The 21,120-nt window shown below is 31.8% G+C and overlaps 1 protein-coding gene across 1 annotated transcript; it reads left to right on the top strand.

Moving 5' to 3' along the window:
* Nucleotides 1–875: 875 nt before the first annotated feature.
* LOC131643753 (probable protein S-acyltransferase 15) lies at nt 876–7,108 on the top strand. The gene is made up of 7 exons (XM_058914061.1): nt 876–1,237; nt 1,323–1,415; nt 1,536–1,637; nt 1,718–1,789; nt 6,382–6,480; nt 6,563–6,658; nt 6,745–7,108. The coding sequence occupies exons 1-7, from the start codon at nt 971–973 to the stop codon at nt 6,838–6,840; spliced, it is 825 nt and encodes a 274-aa protein (XP_058770044.1). The 5' UTR covers nt 876–970; the 3' UTR covers nt 6,841–7,108.
* The last annotated feature ends 14,012 nt before the right edge of the window (nt 7,109–21,120 follow it).

The following is a 21,120-nucleotide window of genomic DNA, read 5'->3' as shown; positions in this document are numbered from 1 at the left end:
TTATGCTTTAGGGTCCAGATAAACATTCTGACCCTTTCAGGAACCTTTAATTCCCACACCTTCCTCCAAACCTCTCTATCGCCCGAGCCTTCCTCATCTTCCGTTAATAACCTGTACATAGATCTAATAGCATAAGAGTCGTAATCTTCAATAGAAACAAGTAGCTTATCTACCTCATATTATGTCGCAGGTGGAAGGATGACTGGAATGCTCAATTGAAGGTCTGAAGGTAGCCATTCCAAGGTCTTCCAGTTCCAGTCCCCCTCTCCGATCACCAAATCACTCACCAAAGCATGCGTAAACTCATCAGGAATTATCACATTATGGTCTAAGATGCTTTTTCCTTGATGCACCCAAGGCTTACTCCAAGTATGAGTGGATTTACCATTCCCTATCCTTAGTTGCCCTTGATCCAGAAGATTCCCATTCAATTTGGCAATAGCTTTCTAGAGATTAGAGTCAGAAAACAAGATGGTGCACTTGGGTTACGTGATTTGCATGTGATGAATGGGGCTTGTATTATGAAGTAGGAATGTAAGGTGATCTCTTCTTTTTGTTTTTGGTATAAATTATATATTTCTGTGCTCAATTACAATGACTAATCACTTGAGTCGGAGAAAATCAGGATATATAACAAAACTCTAATTCAATTTTTTTAACACAAACGCATGTCAAGACTGAGTATCAACTCGATTAAGCTGAAATAGATCTCTTTTCATGGTAATATTGTGTGTACAACTTTTAAATGAAATAAATCAATACATTCATTTTGGTAAATTAAATAAATTAATACATTTATACCCAATGTGTAAACACTTTTTATTAAAGGTAAATTCAACTTATACTAAATCTACAGAAAAGTCACCAATTCATTAAAATAAAATAGAAAATCTTTCCTTGTGAATTTCGAAATCAAGAAAAAAAATTCACAAAAATTTGTAAGTGTGTATGAGTTGCAAACACAACACACATGAATTCAACGATGAAGGTTGAAAGGTTTCTGTCTCTTCCTGTGTTAGGAGTATTGTCGGTGATGCTTTTTCTCTGTTACACAACAATCTTCATCTTCCTCGATGATTGGGTCGGTTTACGCACTTCCCCTGGCACCTTGAATTCCTTCTTCTTCACTCTCTTCGCTTCCCTCTCCCTTTTCTCTTTCTTTCTCTGCGTTCTCACTGATCCTGGCCATGTCCCTCCTTCCTTTTACCCCGATGTTGAATCCACAAATGCCAAAGATGTAAGCTTTTCCACAAACCCTTTCGTGGGTCATGCTTCCTTTTTTACTACTAGGGTTTCAATTTAGGTTAACAGTTTTGTTGCAGAATGCAGAACAGAAGAAATGTGATAAGTGCTTTGGTTATAAGCCTCCCAGGACTCATCATTGTAGAGTCTGCAGAAAGTGTGTTCTGAAAATGGTAGGTCAGTTGCTCTACTTACCAATGATGAATGTTACTTTAAGCTTCCATTTTTGTGTTTGAGTGTGCAATTTAGAGATTTGTTTTGAACTTTTTGTTTGATTGGTGAATTTGATCCAGGATCATCATTGCTTGTGGATTAATAACTGTGTTGGTTATTGGAATTATAAGGCTTTCTTTGATTTTATATTGTATGCTACCATAGCAAGTGTTTATTCTACGGTATGTTTTCGATCTAGTATCTATCTACTTGTTTTTAATGGATAGGATTCCCATTTGACATAAGGTTTGGTTTTGTGTAGGTTCTGTTTATAAGCTGTGTACTTCAGAAGGAATGGGGGCAGATTAAAGAGAATTCTCTTAAGTTCTTTTATGTAAGTTGCATGCAAGTTTATGGATTTCCTAATATATATATATATATATATATATATATATATATATATATATATATATATATATATATATATATATATATATATATATATATATATATATATATATACTAATAGAGTTGATCTTCTCTTGGGAAAAAAGATGGTGGAAAATAGACTTAGGTGGTTTGGGTATGTAGAGAAGACTTATAGATTCTGTAGTAAGGAGAGTAGATTAGATGGAGAGAAGTCAAACAACTAGAGGTAGACGAAGACCTAGAAAAATTATAAGAGAAGTTATTAAGAAAGATCTCGAGATTAACGATTTTGATAGAAGTATGGTCCTAGATAGAACGTTATGGAAAAAGTTGATATGTGTAGCCGACTCCATTTAGTGGGATAAGGCTTGATTGTTGTTGTAGAGTTGATATTCTCCCGTTAGATAAACATATATAAACAAATTGTAGGTTATGTGTAATTTCCTTTTTATAGGCTGTTGTCTATCCAAACCAGTTGGAAATATTATGATAGAACTCTCCTGCCTTTCGTTCATTAGTTTGCTGCAATTGCATTTTATTGTCATCATAGTATACTCGAGCTTTATAGCTACTGACTGGTAAATTTCGAGTAATAATATCTTAAATTACTCTATCCTTTGTATTGATTTGGTAAGATTTTGGGATCACCTTCACTTCACATTTGGTTCTCATATATTTCTAATTTCTACCACTAAAATGCAAAAAAAGGGCATCCTTGTGCTATAAAGTCGCCGCCATGCAAAGACCTGAGAAGGGTAAAATCCAGTATGCATTAGGCACTCTTTATATGCATTGGCAAGAAGCTGATTTCATTAGTCAAAGTGTCAAACCTGTGACGTCTTCCGTAAGGGAATAATTCAAACGGTTACACGCAGACTCCTCTTTTGTCCTACCTAAGATGAATGGTTAATCTTAGAATTTAGGTTGAGCCTAACTCAACCTTAAAAAATAAGCTTTTAAGGTGAGGGCTACCCAAGCGTTATAAACACTACACATGCCTTATCTCTAAGCAATGTGAGACTAAATCCGTCCCTTCGCACCCAACACAATGGAGATGTTGGGGAATGAAATGAAGGCAACCCAAATGCCACAATTAGGCGACTATGCGAGGGCCACAATGAAGGTGGAGTTTCCAACATACTCCCTCATGCTCAAGCCCAAATGAGTGTGAAGAGTAGACAACACAACAATCCCAATAACGGATTAAGAATAGCCTCTGATACTTGATTAGATTTGTGGTTGGACCTAACACAACCTTACAAAACCCACTTGTAAGGTGACGATTGCCTCCACTTATAAATATATGTTCAGGACATATATTGTCCGATATGAGATTCTTAACACACCTCTTCATTCACGCCCAACACTATTGCTTGGACGTGGATATAAATGGTAGTTGGCCCGATAGTGGAGCTTGTTTCGTGGATATAAGCGATGAGTGATCCGATAGTGGAAACTTGATAGCAGGTGGCCCAATAGATCTTGAACTTACCTCTGTATCATCTTAGAATTTAAGTTAGGCTTAACTCATCCCTACAAAATAGATTTGCCAGATGAGGATTGGCCCAACTTATAAACAAAAGTTCATGCCATATCTCTAAGCAATATGAGACTAAATTCACCCCTTCACACCCAACACAATGAAGGTGGTGGTGGCTGCAATGAAGACAACCCAAATGTCGCAACTAGGCGACTATGGGAGGACCGCAATGAAAGCGGAATTTCCAGCATTCAAGTTTAATACTTGATATACGTTGCCGATGTGCATATTTAAGCTATGTCTTCTTTGTTCTATTTTGCATCTTATGTATCATCAGAGATTTCCCTACACTGCATTACCCTTCTTCATTGACTTCTACCATTTTACCACTATGTTTCTCCTTCATATTCTAAGTTTTATCCTCCCTTAATATAGCCGCAGGAAGTTTTAGGTCCGGCTATTTGTGATTAGGCCCAAACCGCTGACCATAATGAATTCCTCCTTTTCTCTATGCCTTGGACGTTAATTTGTGGCTGTCGCGCTTAATGCTATTCCCCTGTTTCTGGACTTCTGGAATAGACTTTTTTTTTTGTTACCAGGGTTCCAATATTGACCGATGTCGGTAGTCTTCCAATGACAATTTTAGTATTGACTTCATGGACCCATTGCTTATAATATGAGGCCTTAATGCATCAAGTTTCCTCAACCTGATTTGCTAAATTGCCTCTCCAAGACATGTTGTGGAGCAAACTTCATGTCCCTGGCTAGTCGCATAGCTTGCAATTGGATGATGAGGTTGTGGAGATGCACCAACACCTAATGTTCTCCTTTATGGAGCAACAAAGCAAAATTCCCAAACTCAGTGATGTTTCTTGAGCTGATCTTTTTGTTTCATAGCTTCCAACTCCTCATAAGGATTTTCTATTTCCAGGTCATGAAAACCGCTCCATCAATTTCTCCCACAAAAATACCAAAGTAATTGATGAATAACCTGAATAAAACAAAAAAAGGAAAGCCTCTCCCTCCATACACACACCTGAGCTGAAAGTTTTATGGGTGCTTGATATATATATATATATATATATATATATATATATATATATATATATATATATATATATATATATATATATATATATATATATATGGCAGTATTGTTCGGTTTTCTTCAGCCAACCTTGAGGATCAAGACCATTGGAAATAAGATGTTTCATCTGTTTGGGAGAAATCTAAAAAAAGTGAAATTCTGTTCTGAGCTGCATTATGTACATCCTTTTGAAATCATGATTGCAAGTGTAATATTGTTTCATCCATGTCATTCTCCCCTTGTGATTTTTTCTCTCATTGCTTCAAGAACTTGGCAAAGAGAGAATGAAACAACAATTGCACTTGCTGCTCCTAAACAACTGTCTTCTGCGGATGTGATGCTGAAGCATCTATTCTTTAGAATTCATCCTCACCATTCCTATCATCTTTTTAGAAATGCTACTTAAATGGTGAAATTTGCCTAAATGATTTTTCTTGTAAAGAGCAATGCAAACTAATCGTGCATATTTCAGACCTTCTTCTTTCTTCCCTTAATCAAATGAATCCACAATTTTGTTATCTTGCATTGTTGAAGTGATGTATAGAATATAGATTAGTGTACCGCTGCAAAACTTCCATCTTTTAAAAAAATCTGTTTCACTTGTGCAGTTCTGCTAAGTTCTAATTTCTCCTCATTATACTATTGCACAGATCTTACCCCAGTTACAGCTTTGATTCTGCAGATCTTCAAAGCTGTGCACTCCTCCCTGCCCTAAGGTCCCAATACACTTGTTGAAAATTCATTATAAGAATTAGGAACCATCATATCATCTAGAGGGTCTATTTTTTTTTTCACGGGTGAAAATAGCACTTCTCCTCATAGATTTGGTGTGGGACAGTCCCCACCCAATTTCTAGAGCCTACTAATTTTGACAAGGATATTAAAACATCCTTTCTCTGCTGTAATAAGAAACACCAGTGTTGGATAATTGGGTCAATACCTGTCATACTAGGCTTGCCCAAAATGCTGTCAAAACTACTTTTGCATCAATGGTTTACCCAAAACCTTCTGCCAGAGATGGGTGGAGCTCAGCTGCTTCTCTCTTGCAAGCAGCCAGACTGAGAGAATCACCATGGTTTTGATGATCAGTCCTCATCAAGTGAAACCATTGGAGAAACACCCTGCATTCACATTAAGCTTTATCCAGTCGGGTTGAAGGAGGCAACCAGGGAATAGAGACAGTTTCGAGGTTGTGGATTAGTCACTTTGTTTGCCTCGTTAAACTCAATTCAGATGGTGAGTAGAACTAGCTCTTACATCAGACTCGAGCATTTTTTCCTAAAAAATATGCTTATTTCTGGCATCCCTAATCTTTCAAAGCAGAGAGCAAAACAATTTGGATGCTAAAGTGTCTCCACAGTTGAGCCAATGGTGAAGCCAGCTGATCAGGCTTTGGTTCAAACTGGTTTAGGGAAGAGCTCACCTACTCCCTTTTCCACTTTGCAGACTCTGCATCTACAAAGTCACTCACCCGAGCATCGTCCCTAGAGAAGAGGCAGGGCTATTCACGAGGAAATTAGATTGCATGGATAACCACCTATACTTCCAAATTTAAACCTTGTTACCATCGCCTATCACCTGCCTTGTTGCTTTCTTCAGGAAGTCATGTTAAGCTGCCGTGTTAGTCCCATCTTTCTATTAATGTATAATTTATTATAGACAATGTTTATGTGCTGTGCTCAACAGTAAAATAATAGAATGTAAGGGTTTATTGTTAGACTCCTTTCTCTGTCCACACTTATTTTCATAACTAAACAATGAAGCAACTTCTAGGCTTAATCTTTCATTGTTTGTTGAAGCTTAACTATAGAGGGTAGACGAAATGAAGATAATAGTTACAGAAAAAAGGAATCAAGGAAAATTACGATTCAAACCATTAAGAATGATATTGATTGATCCATGTAGTCGGTCACATAACTTTGTTTTTAATAATCCTTAATTTTCTTAAATCATATACTAACAGGAAAATATACAAATGATGATGTTTTAGGTAATGTATGGAACAATGGTGGTGGGTTTGACCCTAACCCTTCTGTCTCTTACTGGATGGCATATCTACCTTATTCTTCATAATATGACAACCATAGAGGTTTGGTTTTAGTCGAATGTATTCCATTAGAATATCTTCTGTTATCGGTGTCTTCAAACATCTCATTCTGTGTTTTTTCTAGTATTATGAAGGAAACCGTGCAAAATGGCTAGCTGCTAAGTCTGGACAGAGCTACCGGCATCCATACAACAATGGTGCATACAAAAATATCACATTGGTCTGTCCCTATTCTTTGTGACCATTTTCTTCTACTGCTAATAATTCTTGCCTAAAATTATGTTTGTTCATGTATTTTTTTACCAGATTTTAGGTCCAACCATGCTGAAATGGTTATGTCCTACATCAGTGAGCCATTTGAAGGACGGAGTTAGTTTCCCTACAATACGCGATAATTCATAACCTTTTGTGTCGGAACAAGTACTGAATCACCAGCATGCCATACCTTTTGGTCTTGAAATGAGGAAATGAGAGCTATTTCATCTGAATTTGATACTCAGACGACTGTTTAACAGGAACGCGTTTGATCCTATAAGCAAGCATTTATGCAATGCCTTGATGACAGTCCTCTCTACCGAAAATGATTTGTTGAAAATAGAAACTTTGTATGGAGATGATGTAAATTATCAGGTGACGATATTTGTGATTTTATTCATATCAATTCATTTTTTAGCACTGTTAAAATAGTTGCATTTATATCAAAAGGAATTTTTCATAGTGTTGATGGACAGTGTAGATTTTTTCATGTATAGGCCAACCATACTGGTTGCAATATCTTTTCTGGTCATCTTATTATTGAGAAATGAAACTTCTTAGATTCCACGGGGTATAAAATTTCAGTCCACATGTTGTGTCATGGCTTTTATTTATGTTCTCAGAATGAGTTCCTATGACTTTTCTTCGAACTTAGACTAATTTTGTAAGTATACCTCTATTCAACACATTTTTAAATAATCATGTATTTTCGGAGGTAGTATAGTTTTAGACAACATATTTATACAGAGAAAATTGGTAAGTGTAACATACTTTAGCAGAAGAGCTCTATTTATAACACTGCCTGCTTGAGTTGTAATATGAAAAAGCCTACTTAAGTAAATCGTTTGCGTGACTTGTAATATGAAAAACTCTACTTAAGAACATCGCTTGCGTGACTTACACTATTGAATAAATTTTACTTACTTATTTTTAAATTTTACTTATTTATTTTTATCTCTCATTAATCAGTTTTTGTGTGTGTGACTCATAGGTTTTTGTGATGTTAGCAATTACTAGTCCGTGACCCGCGCGATGCGCGGCTGCTTTGCATTTGCATATTTATATACTCCCTCCGTCCCAAAATGAGTGACCCATTTGAAATAAAATGATGTCCCAAAATGAATGAGCCATTTCAATTTCCAATACATTTTTACCAATTTTACCCTTTAATTAATAAAACTTTCATCATTCCCAATACATAATAAGGGTACTATAGTAAAAATACTATCATCTCTCCTACTTTTAACAACTTTTCTTAGTCTGTGTGAAATGGTGTGCTGGGTCACTCATTATGGGACGGAGGGAGTAACTTTTTAAAGCATTTTATAGTGAAGGTAATCTTACCTAACTTTTTAAATTGAATAGATAAGAATTCTCATATATATATATATATATATATATATATATATATATATATATATATATATATATATATATATATATATATATATATATGGTACCGTTATCTATATACAAAACATGCAATAAATTGAATTAGGTATTATGCACCATTGTCGGTATTGAATTGAATTATATATTATCCATAGTTGATAATAATTTAGCAAATTTTTTCAAATATTGTAATGTCATTGTGTTTTTATTTTAAAGATTTATTTAAAAAATACTAAATTGTTTTGAAATTTTTATCAATTATAAGAGTAATATAAGTATATTTTTGTTGTTATAAAACTATAAAAAAAATCATGTAAATATCTTTTCTCATTCATAGTTAAAATAACTATTTTTATATTTTATTTTAATTGGACTACAAAAATATTAAAAAGTGATATTAAATTTTATAATTAAAGTTAATAAGTTATTATAATCATTAAATAGAATATGAAAGGGATAATTATAAGAAATCTCATAATAATATATGGAATGTGTTTTATAATATAGTATGATTATATTTAATATTTGTTTAGAGAATTTATAAAAAGAATTATTGGATAATATATACAATTTAATTTTTAGGTCCTTATTATTTTTAGGGTGACAAATATCATCTCTACATTAAAAATAATTAAATTTATAAATTTATAAATTAAAATATTAAAATATATGTTAAAATGGATGAATTAAACACAAATGAAAAGAAATTTCCATAATATTGTGTATTATGGACATATAACTCTAAAACATGTATGTGTTTTCACCTGCACAAAGATAAAGTTTAGAATAATTATGTGATATATTAAATAATATAAATTAATATATATATATATATATATATATATATATATAATATAAAGATAATAAAAAAAATATTATTGAAAGTATTGGTAGTGACATATTTATTAGATAAAATAAATTGAGAGAAAAAACGAATTTGAGAAATATATGTGAATAGGAGAAAATAGAGCAACTCATAAAATGGTGGGTTATAAAATATAAAGATAATTAGCTATTTAAAAATGACCAACGTAATGCTAGACTTTTTTTTACCTTTGATAGATAAAGTTTTCCTATAACACAAAGGACTTCAATTCCATTTTGTACTTAATAGTCATTACTCCAATAAGAATAAGAGGAGATAGTAGAAAAACATGAAAACATGAACAAATTATTTATTGAATTAAAGAATAAAAAATTACACCATTTGATTTTTAATTAAAAGAATAAATTTTTAATAGAAAAGTTTCCATGCTCAAATGAAAGGTCTTCTTAAAAAGAATAAAGAATAGACAATTTTAATAGTTTTGTTTTTTGAAACGGCTAAATGATAACGGAGATTTTAATTATGTATTTTAAAAAATTTAATGGAATTTAATAAATGAGAATTAAAGAGTGGTAAAATTAAATTTTAATATAAAATTTTAAAAATTGAACACAAATTATATTAAATTAGAAAAATAAATATGTGAAAGGAAAAATTTGCATGCTCAAATAAAAAGTCTTATTAAAAGATTAAGAGTGGACCGTGTCAATTTTTATAATGGTTTTATTTTTTGAAAAATATGTTATTTTTTTAAAACATCTAAACCATAATTTTGTAAAATTGATTGTTTGAATATAATTGAACACTATTTTAATAGGTTGGTTAGATGATCAAAATTAACTAAGTATTATAAAAATACGGTAGTTATGTAGAGTATTTTAAATATTTTTTATGAAAAAATATGTTTAAACATCATTTGGGGAGAAAATAAATGTGTTAATTTCATTGTAAAACTAAACATTATGCAAACATTGATATTCTGATTCCTACATGGTTGCCTTAAAATTGATAATTGATATTATTTTAATTCCTGTAACAAAAAATGATCAAAGATAAAAAAAACTAAAAAGTTTTACAATATCAAAATTATAAGAAAAATATTTAGAAATTTATATCATATACAATCACCTTTTATAAGTGTCTTAAGAAATAAATTATAATACAGGGATTGAAATTTTATAAAAGATTGTCAAATTGTTTAAATAACAAATAATAAAATAAAATATTACATAAAACTTATATCATGCAAACTCACCTTTATAACTGTGGGGAGGAATGGATTTCCATGTGAACACTGCAATTTTATAAAAATTGCAAAATTGTTAAAACAATAAATAATGAAATAAAATGATACATAAAAAATTTTAAAATGAAAAAAAAATATAGAATGTGAATGATATTTAAAAGAACATTGTTGAATTGTAGACTATAATGAGATAAAATCTGGCATATTGGTGAATGAGTTCATGAGTAACAAAGGCTAAATATGTATAGTATTTTATTTTATATGAAAAAATTAATTGGATAGCAATGCATTTAAAATATAACTTATTTTGCCATTTAAAACTTATAAATTTTAATAAAATCTAATAAAGTCAATATAAAAGAATGGAATATGTAGTGTTACCTTATGAAATATAAAATTGAAATTATTTTATTAAATGCATTTGTCTCTTAATAAATAGTATAATAGAATATGAATAATAATAAAACTAACATATTAATTTTGACAAAATGACTTTTTAATTCACTTGCAGCAAACGTAATAATAAAGTGAGACATGCACAATAATAAAATGTGGTAATAGGTCAAAATATCTTAGAAGTTTTGATTGTAACAGATAAATATACTTAATATAAATCTACTTAATATAAATCTACTTAATATAAAATAGGGTCATGCTAACGAGTGCCCCAGGGGCACTCTTTAAGCATTCCATATAAAGAAAATATTACTTAAATAAATTATTTATTTCAATTTCCAATGCATTGAATACAAGTAATTTCAATAAAATAAACTTTGCTATTCCTTAAAAAGAGTTAGTTATTTCCATTTCTAAAACATTAAATGTAACCATTGTTTACCTTTTTAAACTATTAACCAGTGCCCCTGGGGCACTCGTTAGCATTACCCTATAAAATATAATAGAACTAAAATTGAAGAAACACTCAAATAAGAAATGATTTGCTGCAAATAAATTTAAATCGTATTTAACCATTTTTATTTCTTCTCTATACTTAATATAAATCTACTTAACATAAAATAAAATAGAATTATATGGAAGTTATTTACAGTTTTTAATATATTTTAACGAAATTTTTATTTTATTTTTATTTTGACATAAATAAGTTATTTCTCATATTCATGTTTGTACTTAGTGCTCGACTATTTCAATTGTATAATACATATTTAATTAATAAAAATAAGAGATTTGAATAGATTAATAATAAAAATTACTAATACAAAAACTATATTAATAAAAAATAGGGTTTTTATTTATGTATATATTAGAATTAATTAATAAAATTTTGTGAGAATGACACATAAGTTAAATTTGAAATATATAAGAGAGATTTTTTTAATTATATTTTAGAAGTGATAAATATAAATGTAAATTGTAGTTATATTTTTATTTCTTCTCTATTATAAAATATATATATATATATATATATATATATATATATATATATATATATATATATATATATATATATATATATATATATATATATTAGCTAAATATTATATTATTATTTATTATTTATGTTATTTTTATTAATGGTGAGTTAATATTATATTATAATTATTATTTATTTTAATTGTAGGGACAAAATAGTAAATAGGAGTATTAGAGTTTTACCAAGAGTTGCTATCATGATGACACGTAGCTAGGGTTGCTACAACCTTGGATTTATATATAAGATATTAAATTATACGTTTAAAATAATAAATGATAAATGACGAGCGATATTTAGCAGCATATTATTATTATTATCCAAGTCAAAAAAAAAAATTCATGTTGCATGATAAAACATTTCCATGATAATATTTTTGTACAATTACTTTTTTTCTCTCTAGTTTATATTGAATCGTAATGCATAGACTCAGTTACTCTTATACAATTTAATATTGGATCTTTGGACATTTATATCGTTACAAAAGTGGACAAATTTCATCTATGTAACTCATGTTCTTCATCATGATTTATAGAGTATTTATCTATCAATCATATAGTATCCTATTATGAACGTTTTAATGATAATAAAATATTTGACTCGACAATCTAAAGTCTATAATAGATTTAATTTGAAGGATGTATATATCATTATCACCTTAAAAATGACTTGCATAACAATTTATTGAATATTTTTATGGTGGATCAATACAATATAACATTACTCTTAATATTTATCCATAACTCTTAATATTTATCCATATGTGAAGATTTAATAATTTTTTAATTCATGATTCGCAAGATATGATTGTTCAGTCTGTCGACAAAAAAAATAGTTTCAATATTTCAATGTTGTGTCATTTCATAATAAAATTTGATTATGAATATTTTAAAAATAATGTCTTACAGAATCTCACAATTAACTTATATTTAATCAAATAGATTATCCAACGAACTTTATTATTTTAAAAAATAAACAAAATAAAAAAATATTTTATTATTAATATATAATTTAGTGCAAGTATTAAATTTTAATAAAATTATGGGTCATGCTAACGTGTGCCCTAAGGGCACATGTTAAAGATACTATAATTAGAAAAAGTTAAATATAATTAAATGCAATAAAATCATATTTAAAGTTTCGATAAATTAAATGTACGCGTTTCAAGAAAATATTTCTAAAAATATTTCTAAAAATATTTCATTATCTTGTGCCTTTGTGGCACATGTTAACTTTTCCCTAAAATTATTAGTCTCTAATATTTATACCAACACTAAAAACTAAACAGTAGAAAAAGTTCCGCATGAATAGTAATTTTTTTGAAATTTTTAATACATCTCATTTTTCTCGAGGATCTCATAAAAAATTCATTTTAATTCTGTGTTGAAGAAACCTTCCAAACCCACTCTCTCTAGAAGTGCTCAGAAGTTTCAATCCGATGCGAATGTCCACCTACTATGTGAAGGAGAAGTCTTGAATTTTTTTAACCAGTCTCCATCATGGTAGCCTACAATTTCAACTAGATTGAATATTTTAAACGATCACTTTTCGGACCAGTTTGTTTCGGCTTTAAAAAAAATAAATTTTTTCTTTGTATTTTTAAAAATAGATTTTTTAAAACCGTTTTTTAAAATATTACAAGTTTTTTTATATTCATTTTTTCTAAAATGAAACACTTAATTTGACATCCTATAACATAAACATACATAATTGAAGATCAAAATTTAGTCAAAATCATAATTTTTGAAAATTTCTTTAGCCACCTCCTATCCTTCTTGGTCACCTCTGGCGAATTTACGAAAATACCCCTTATTTCGGAAGTTCATTTCCGAAAACATACTTTTATTGGAAAAAAAGGTGTTTTCGGAAATGAATCTCCGAAAAGTTGAATATTTTAATGAAAAATATTGACTTCGGAGATGCATCTCCGAAATAAGGTTAATTTTCAGAAAATTGGTGAATTCGGAAGTTCATCTCCGAATTCACCCCCTTGGAGGAATTCGGAAATGAACTTCCGAAATAAGGTCTGGACAGAAGAAAAATAACAAACAAGAACGATTCGCTTTATTTAATCGGATGAAGATTACATCGATCACATTACATAAGATTAAAGTTACATATTGTTAAACACGGGTATGTGAGGATGAGTCAACATTTTGATAACGTCGGCCCCCGATCTTTGAAGTTTCGCGTCCAACTCGATCGAACCCTTCGAAGAAAATCGGTCGAACGTTGTCCACAAAACCGCTAAATCTTCGTCGTTCTTGATCTCAAAAGGTGTGAATTCAATGCCTTCCTCGTCGTTAAGCGATGGCGAGCGGTACTCGAGCTTGACAACCTTTCGATTTTCGGGATATTGCAATAGCGTGTGGAGCGACGTTATCAACTCCGCAAACGGCGTGTCGCGCGAGAAGCGAAATTGGAACGACATCGGGTAGCCGGTGGTGAAGTAGACGAATGCTAGGTGGGGGTAGGTTTGTGTCATTTGTGTTTCTAGGTGTGAAGAGGATGAAGAAGAGTGTGTTGTATTTATAGACTTATTGGAGTAATAATGCCCCAACAAACCTTATCTTGCACTCAGTGTGTTGTATTTATAGACTTATTGGAGTAATAATGGCGCAACTTAAACGGATACCCGCACTTTCTCGATCCCGTGTCTTCATGTTTTAGCACCCGGTTTGATTGTGCATAACTCCCACCCCGTTCGCAATTCATAACAACGAAAGCTTTCCGCCTACTATTTCCATTGTCGGACCTTAAAATTACAATTCCAAATCCAACTTTACTAGCTTCGTTCCGAACCCAATCAATCAAATGCTCGCGACTACCGAAGCTCCGATCATTGGTAAATTGTTGCCGAACATCAACCACATTGATCATAACTCGATCGTCGATAACCGAATCGTTTTTAACGTTGACAACTTCCGGAACTACTGCGTCATCATCTTGCACAATGTTGTCCGGATGCACCATACCTAACATATGAAAAAATTAGCAAAATTGGCCAAAACTGTTTTTTTAACTGCCAGGGCATATTTCGGAAGTTCATTTCCGAAATTTGTTAGGTAATATATTTCGGAAATGAACTTCCGAACCATCGCAGGTTTCAGCAGAAAATTCATCAATCAATGTAGTGAAATAGGGGATGAAATGGGAGATGTTTACCTCAAATTGTAGCTTTCTATGCTCCCTTTAACGTGATCAATGGTTTGAAACTTGATTTTGAGACGAAAAATGGATGGAGATTGATTGAGTTTTGGAGAGGGTTTGGAGAAGTTTTGGAAAAAAAATGATGAAATAGTGAAGGAGGGAAAATTGTATATGCAGGAATATTTTCGGAAATGAACTTCCGAAATATTCACGGTTTTGAATTTTTTTTGACTTCGGAAATGCATCTCCGAAAACACCACTTTTTTGGTGTTTTCGGAGATTCATTTTCGAAAAGTATGAAAATTCAAAAAAAAAAATTAACTTCGGAGATGCATCTCCGAAGCAGGGGTAATTGGGGGATTTCGCTGGGGGTGACCCCCATAGGGAGGTGGGTAAAGATTCCTTGCAATCGGAGGAGAAGTTTCGTCAAAGTCGATTCCTTCTTCTTGATTATATTCCTGAGCCACCAATCTTACTTTGTTTTGAAGAATTATACCATTTCATCAAGCTTTTTCTTAAACATTCATTTTGTACCATTGATGTGCACCATTAGGTATAGGAACACGTTCCCAAAATTTGTTTCTTTCTAATTAGTTTAATTCTTCTTGCATGGCAAGTATCCAATGGCCATCCTCTAAGGCTTCATTAATCTTTGAAGGTTATATTTGAGAGACAAACATCATGTTCAAGCAAGCATACTTGAGATTGAGATGTGTATATACTCCTTTGCTAATGTAGCCAATGATGTTGTCTACGGGGGATCACAATGGATTCCCTATTCTTGAGGAAGATCATTTTGGTTCTGCTCCTATTGAATAATTTTATCTAATTTTCTGGATTGTTCATCATCATTGTTTTTGACATTGTCTTCAATTGGTTCTTCACCTATCATCATCATCATCATCATCATCATCACCATCATCATCACACACAATAACTTTATTCTCCTTAGAGGCGTTAGATTCATTGAAGGAAACATGCATAATTTCTTCTATTACTAAAGTTATTTTATTAACAATTCTATATGCTTTACTTGTAAGAGATTAACCTGAGAAAATACCTTCATAAGATTTCTCATCGAACATATTGAGATTTTCTTTGTCATTTTCGAGAACAAAATACTTACATCCAAATACATGAAGGTGTGAGATAATTGGCTTTCTCACCTTGAAAATTTCATATGGTGTTTTCTTCCAGATTGGTCTTATTATTACTTGATTGCTAATATAGCAAGTTGTGCTCATCGCAACCGTCTAAAAATATTTTGGTAGATTTGAATCGCTAATCATTGTTTTTGCAAGTTCGACCAAGTAACTATTCTTTCTTTCAACTGCACCATTTTTTTGGGAAGTCCTTGGCATTGAAAAATCATGGGAGAAGATCATCAAAAAATTCTTTAAATCATGCATTTTTAAAATCACTGTCATGGTCACTTCTAATTGATACAATCTTCATGAAATTCTCATTTTGCACTAGCTTTGCATATTTTTTGAATGCCTTGAATGCATCACTTTTTTGAACCAAAAATAATGTCCAAGTATATCTAGAAATGTCGTTAATAATAACTAAAGCATCAAATTTACCATAAAAGTTTCTAGTTCTTGAAGGACCAAACAAGTCCATGTGGATCAATTGAAGATGCCTTATAATTTTAGATTTAGAATTTTTGTTTTATATCAATTATTTTACTTAATGAATAAGTTTGTTCTACTTCCCTTTTTGTACTACTTCTCTATAGTTTACTTAATGAATAAGTTTGTTGTTGTTGTTGTTGTTGTTATTATTATTATTACTTTCAATTATGATTTGCTACCTTACAATGACACTATGAAAAAAAAGAAAAATAAAGTCACCAGAAAAGAATGAACAGAAGTTAACCAACATAGAAATTCCCATTGAAGATTGATATATGATGAAGAAAAAGGAAAGTCAATTGACTTGTACTCAATCTCCAGATACCTTAGTTAGTAAGGTTTGGGCGAAAATTTTCACTGTTTATTTTTCCTTCTTATGAGAGTATCCGTACACTAGTTATTTTCTAGAACTTGCTTTGTTTCTACTTAGTCTATAGGTATGATAAATACACACTTAGGCATTTGTTTATGGAAACTCTAAGAATTTTTAAGCCAACCTGATTGAAATGTTTATATTTGTTGTTTGACCACTTTGAGCCAGAGCCATTTCTTTTGGTGACATATCATGTTATATAACCACTTGAATTGAAATATTTAATCTTTTCACCCTCTTTGAAGTTAGGTAGAAATTTTAGTTTCCTTGTCTTTTGCAAAAGAATAAGTTTCAGGTCGCTCTTGGAAGTTAGAAACCTTTAAGTTTGAGTTTGGGGTACTAGAGAAATTGGTCAAAAGAAAGAAAAAGAGAAGACAAGTAAAGAAATAAGAAGTAAAAAAAATGAATTTTTTAAACAAAAAATTAATGGAAGAGACCAAGAAAATTGCACTCTCTAGTACTAATTGATAAGGTAAAAAATATTATGGAAGGAACATGGTAACATAAAGAAAACTAGGTACCTAATTCCAAAGGTTTAAGCCTACTATCTCAAATAATATTACCCTGACATAAATCACGTTAAAACCTTGAAAAGACTTCAAAAATGTGTTTAAATATAACTTTGATTGGCAAGGTTAGAAATTCTGCAAACTCATTGTAAAGTGTTATTGTACGCTGATTGTGTGATTATCCTGTTAAAGGGAATGAACAAAGATGAGATGATAGACAAGATGAGTATTTGTGATGTTGGAAGAACTTTTAAGAATTATGTGGACTGGAGTAGGGAACTGATGTGTTGATCAGGAAAAAAAGAGAAAAGTGACGTTCATGGGTAAAGGTAGGCATTTTTGTTTTTGAAGAAATTTTTAGTTAACATGCAAGTTACTTGTGGACAAGAATCAGAGTAAGTTTGGGGTTGTGATGACACTCTGTCATTACGTATAATTTGAGAGTATTTTTTGACATAATCAGTGAAATTATGAGCAAAAGCCAAGCAAAAATGACGAAGAAACGAGCAAAACCGCCAAAAGTGGAGAATTTTGGGACTTAGAAAAAATAAGAAGAAAAAGGAATAAAAACCAAGGATTTTCCATTAGATTTCTCATGACCGCGATGCTCTCAGCGTAGGTGTGATGATAAAATATCCCGATCGCGATGCAGCCTTACACTATCGCGATGACGCAAAGTCCCGAGACGCCGTTTGCAGCTTTAAATAGAAAATGAGGCTAATTTTTTACAGTTCTGAATTCCATGTGAGATAGTGACGACAAAATAAATTTTAGTATAATTTTGGAGTGCTTGGGAGCCTTTGGAGACAGATTTCTTCATCATTATTTTTCATGTACATTTCATACCATCTCTGGGTAATTCTTTGCTTAACTATGAGTGGCTAGGTTTCTTTTGATTAGGTCTTAGGAGATGAAACTAATCATACCTTATTGGATCATATGAATGTTTGATGTTATTTGTACATTTTTACCTTATAATTATTATTCAATTGCTTTTGTCTTTAATGCTCTTTTTGTGTTGACGACTTCACATAGCAAACTTAGATGGGTAGGGATTATTCACCGTATGTCTATTGATTTGAATTAGAGAAATTGTTCAACCTAGTAATTAACTAGGAATAGGTAATTATAAGTTGTGGCTAGAGAAATAACAAACTTAGATCGTCTTGTTTTGCTTCAATTTTGCCTAAGAAATTAGGGAGTTGTTGTCTAAATTAGTGAGTTGTACATCAAGAAATTGGACACAATGGTATTGTAAATTTTCCGTAATATTATATAGTAAATTCCATTCAAGTAATTCACATTATTCATCAATAGGGAACACTTAGGGAATGTAAACAAGATCTAACCGCCTTTGTATTATCGTATCTTTTATCAGTTCTATTTGCGTAATTAATTTTCCGCAAACTCAATATGAAAACCCCTCGTATTTAATTTAAATTAGATGATTACATCCTTGTTTAAATTTGCAATCCTTGTGTGTGGAGACAGATTTATTTTATATTACTTCAACCATATTAGTACACTTGCTAGAAAAGTCATCAAGTTTTTAGCGCCATTGTTAGAGATTGTTGATATTTTCAACAAGACAATTTTTGTGTGATGTTTAAATTTTTATTTTTATTTCTAAGTTTTTTTATTCTTTATTTTTAATTTTAATTTCCACTCTTATTATGTTATGTCTGGTGCAGTACTACTGAGATATTGTTTGTTTGTGTACGCGAGGTTCAAATTTGAAAAATATCGTTTGATTCAGAAATTGAAGGAACTTCACGAGAAATTTGAAAAGCAAAATGAGAAGCAGTTCCAGCTAAGGAAGAACTAGAAGAAGAGATGGTGAATCCACCGCGACAAATGAAGGGAGATTATTGCAGGAGAATAGATTCTAGACATATATACTTAGGTTTTCAACTAGATAATCCTATAATTTTGATATTTAAAATTAAGTGCTTTCATGTTTGAGAGTTAACCTGTTTGATAGGCAAGCTATCAGAGACCCGTGGGAGCACTTGGCTAAATTCTACGAAACTTGTCTGATGTACAAACCAACTGATGTGATTAACGATCAAATAAAATTATGTTTGTTTGTGTTGTGAATTCAATACCAAGAACAAAGTATAGAGCAAGGGAGGAATAAAGAACAAGGAAGAAGAAGAACACAAGAATTGGTTATAACTGCTATTCTTTCACTTTCTCTTATAAAACAAGATTACAAGTTTACAAGAATAACAAATAACCTTTCTCACCCTAAATCAGGATTTGCAGCGTGCAATGATGAGAGACTAGTATACTATTTATAATAAAATCTAACATACTAACTAATGGGTTTTTTTCATAAGGCCCATTACACAAGCCAACTTAACAAACAAGCTAACTTAAGAAATTAGGGGTTAAACACTAAAACCCAATTTAACATGCTAACAACCCTAGCATCTTCGATACCAGCATGTGAACAACCTTCAACTTCATGCTTAACTCTGTTGAACTGTCGAACCAAGAAGCTACCCTTCGATCATACTAGAGTTCGATCCAATATCTCACATATCTCCATCTTGGATCTAACTCTACAACATCAAGGGAATAACTAGCTTTCTTCATGCAGCTTTATCAACTGCATACAGTGGAAAAACTTGCAACTTGGCAATGACTTGGTGATCATATCAGCAGCATTGTGATCTGTCGAAACCTTCAGCACTTGGAATTCTACACGCTCGATTACTCCTCTAACAAAATACAACCTCACATCGATGTGCTTAGTTCGCTTATGATATGCTGAGTTCTTCGATAGGTGTATTGCACTTTGACTATCATATTTAACAGTGATACCTCGACCTTGAAGTTTCATCTCCTTCGCAAAACCTTCAAGCCACAATGCTTCTTTCACAGCTTCAGTTAGGGTAATATACTCAGCTTCAGTTGTTGATAGAGCAACAACCTTCTGAAGTGTTGCTTTCCAACTAATTGCAGTGCCAAACATAGTGAAAACATAACCAGAAATAGATTTTCTGGAATCCATACAACCTGCATAATCAGAGTCGACATATCCTTCGATTACTGCTTTACTATCTTCACCCAAGGCTCCACCATAAATTAGGACCCTGTTCAGAGACCCATTTATGTATCTTAAAATCCACTTCAATGCTTGCCAGTGAGCCTTTCCAGGATTCCCCATGTACCTGCTTACAAGACTTATTGCATATGTTATGTCGGGTCTGGTGCAAACCATATCATACATCAAAGAACCAACTATATTAGCATATGGGATGCTATTCATATAGGCTCTTTCGACATCAGTAATGGGACACTGATCTATACTCAGCTTGAATTGAGGGTTTGTTGGAGTGAAAACTGAATTCGATTTTGACATGCCAAACTTTTCGAGAATCTTTCGTAGATATGCCTCTTGAGATAAGCATAACTTCGACTTATTTCTATCTCTTCGAATGTCAATTCTAAGAATCCTGGAAGCAGCTCCCAGATCCTTCATATCGAACTCCTTATTGAGTTCAGCCTTCACCCTCATCACATCTTCGACATTGTTGCTTTCTATGAAAATATCATCCACATAAAGCAACAATATAACAAATGAATTACCAGGTCGAAATCTGAAGTAAACGCAGTGGTCGAACTGGCTTCTAATGAAACTTATGTGTGCCATGAACTTGTCGAATCTCCTATTCCACTGTCGAGGAGATTGTTTAAGTCCATATAAGGATATCTTCAGCTTGCACACATAATCTTCCTTCCCCTTTTCGACATACCCTTCAGGTTGCCTCATCAGGATCGTTTCATCTAGATCACCATACAAGAACGCAGTCTTTACATCCATCTGTTCCAGTTCAAGGTCGAACTGTGCCACCATGGCAAG

The sequence above is a fragment of the Vicia villosa genome, linkage group LG1 (genome assembly GCF_029867415.1).
Source record: "Vicia villosa cultivar HV-30 ecotype Madison, WI linkage group LG1, Vvil1.0, whole genome shotgun sequence".
Taxonomy (NCBI): domain Eukaryota; kingdom Viridiplantae; phylum Streptophyta; class Magnoliopsida; order Fabales; family Fabaceae; genus Vicia; species Vicia villosa.
This window is presented reverse-complemented; position numbering and strand designations above follow the sequence as displayed.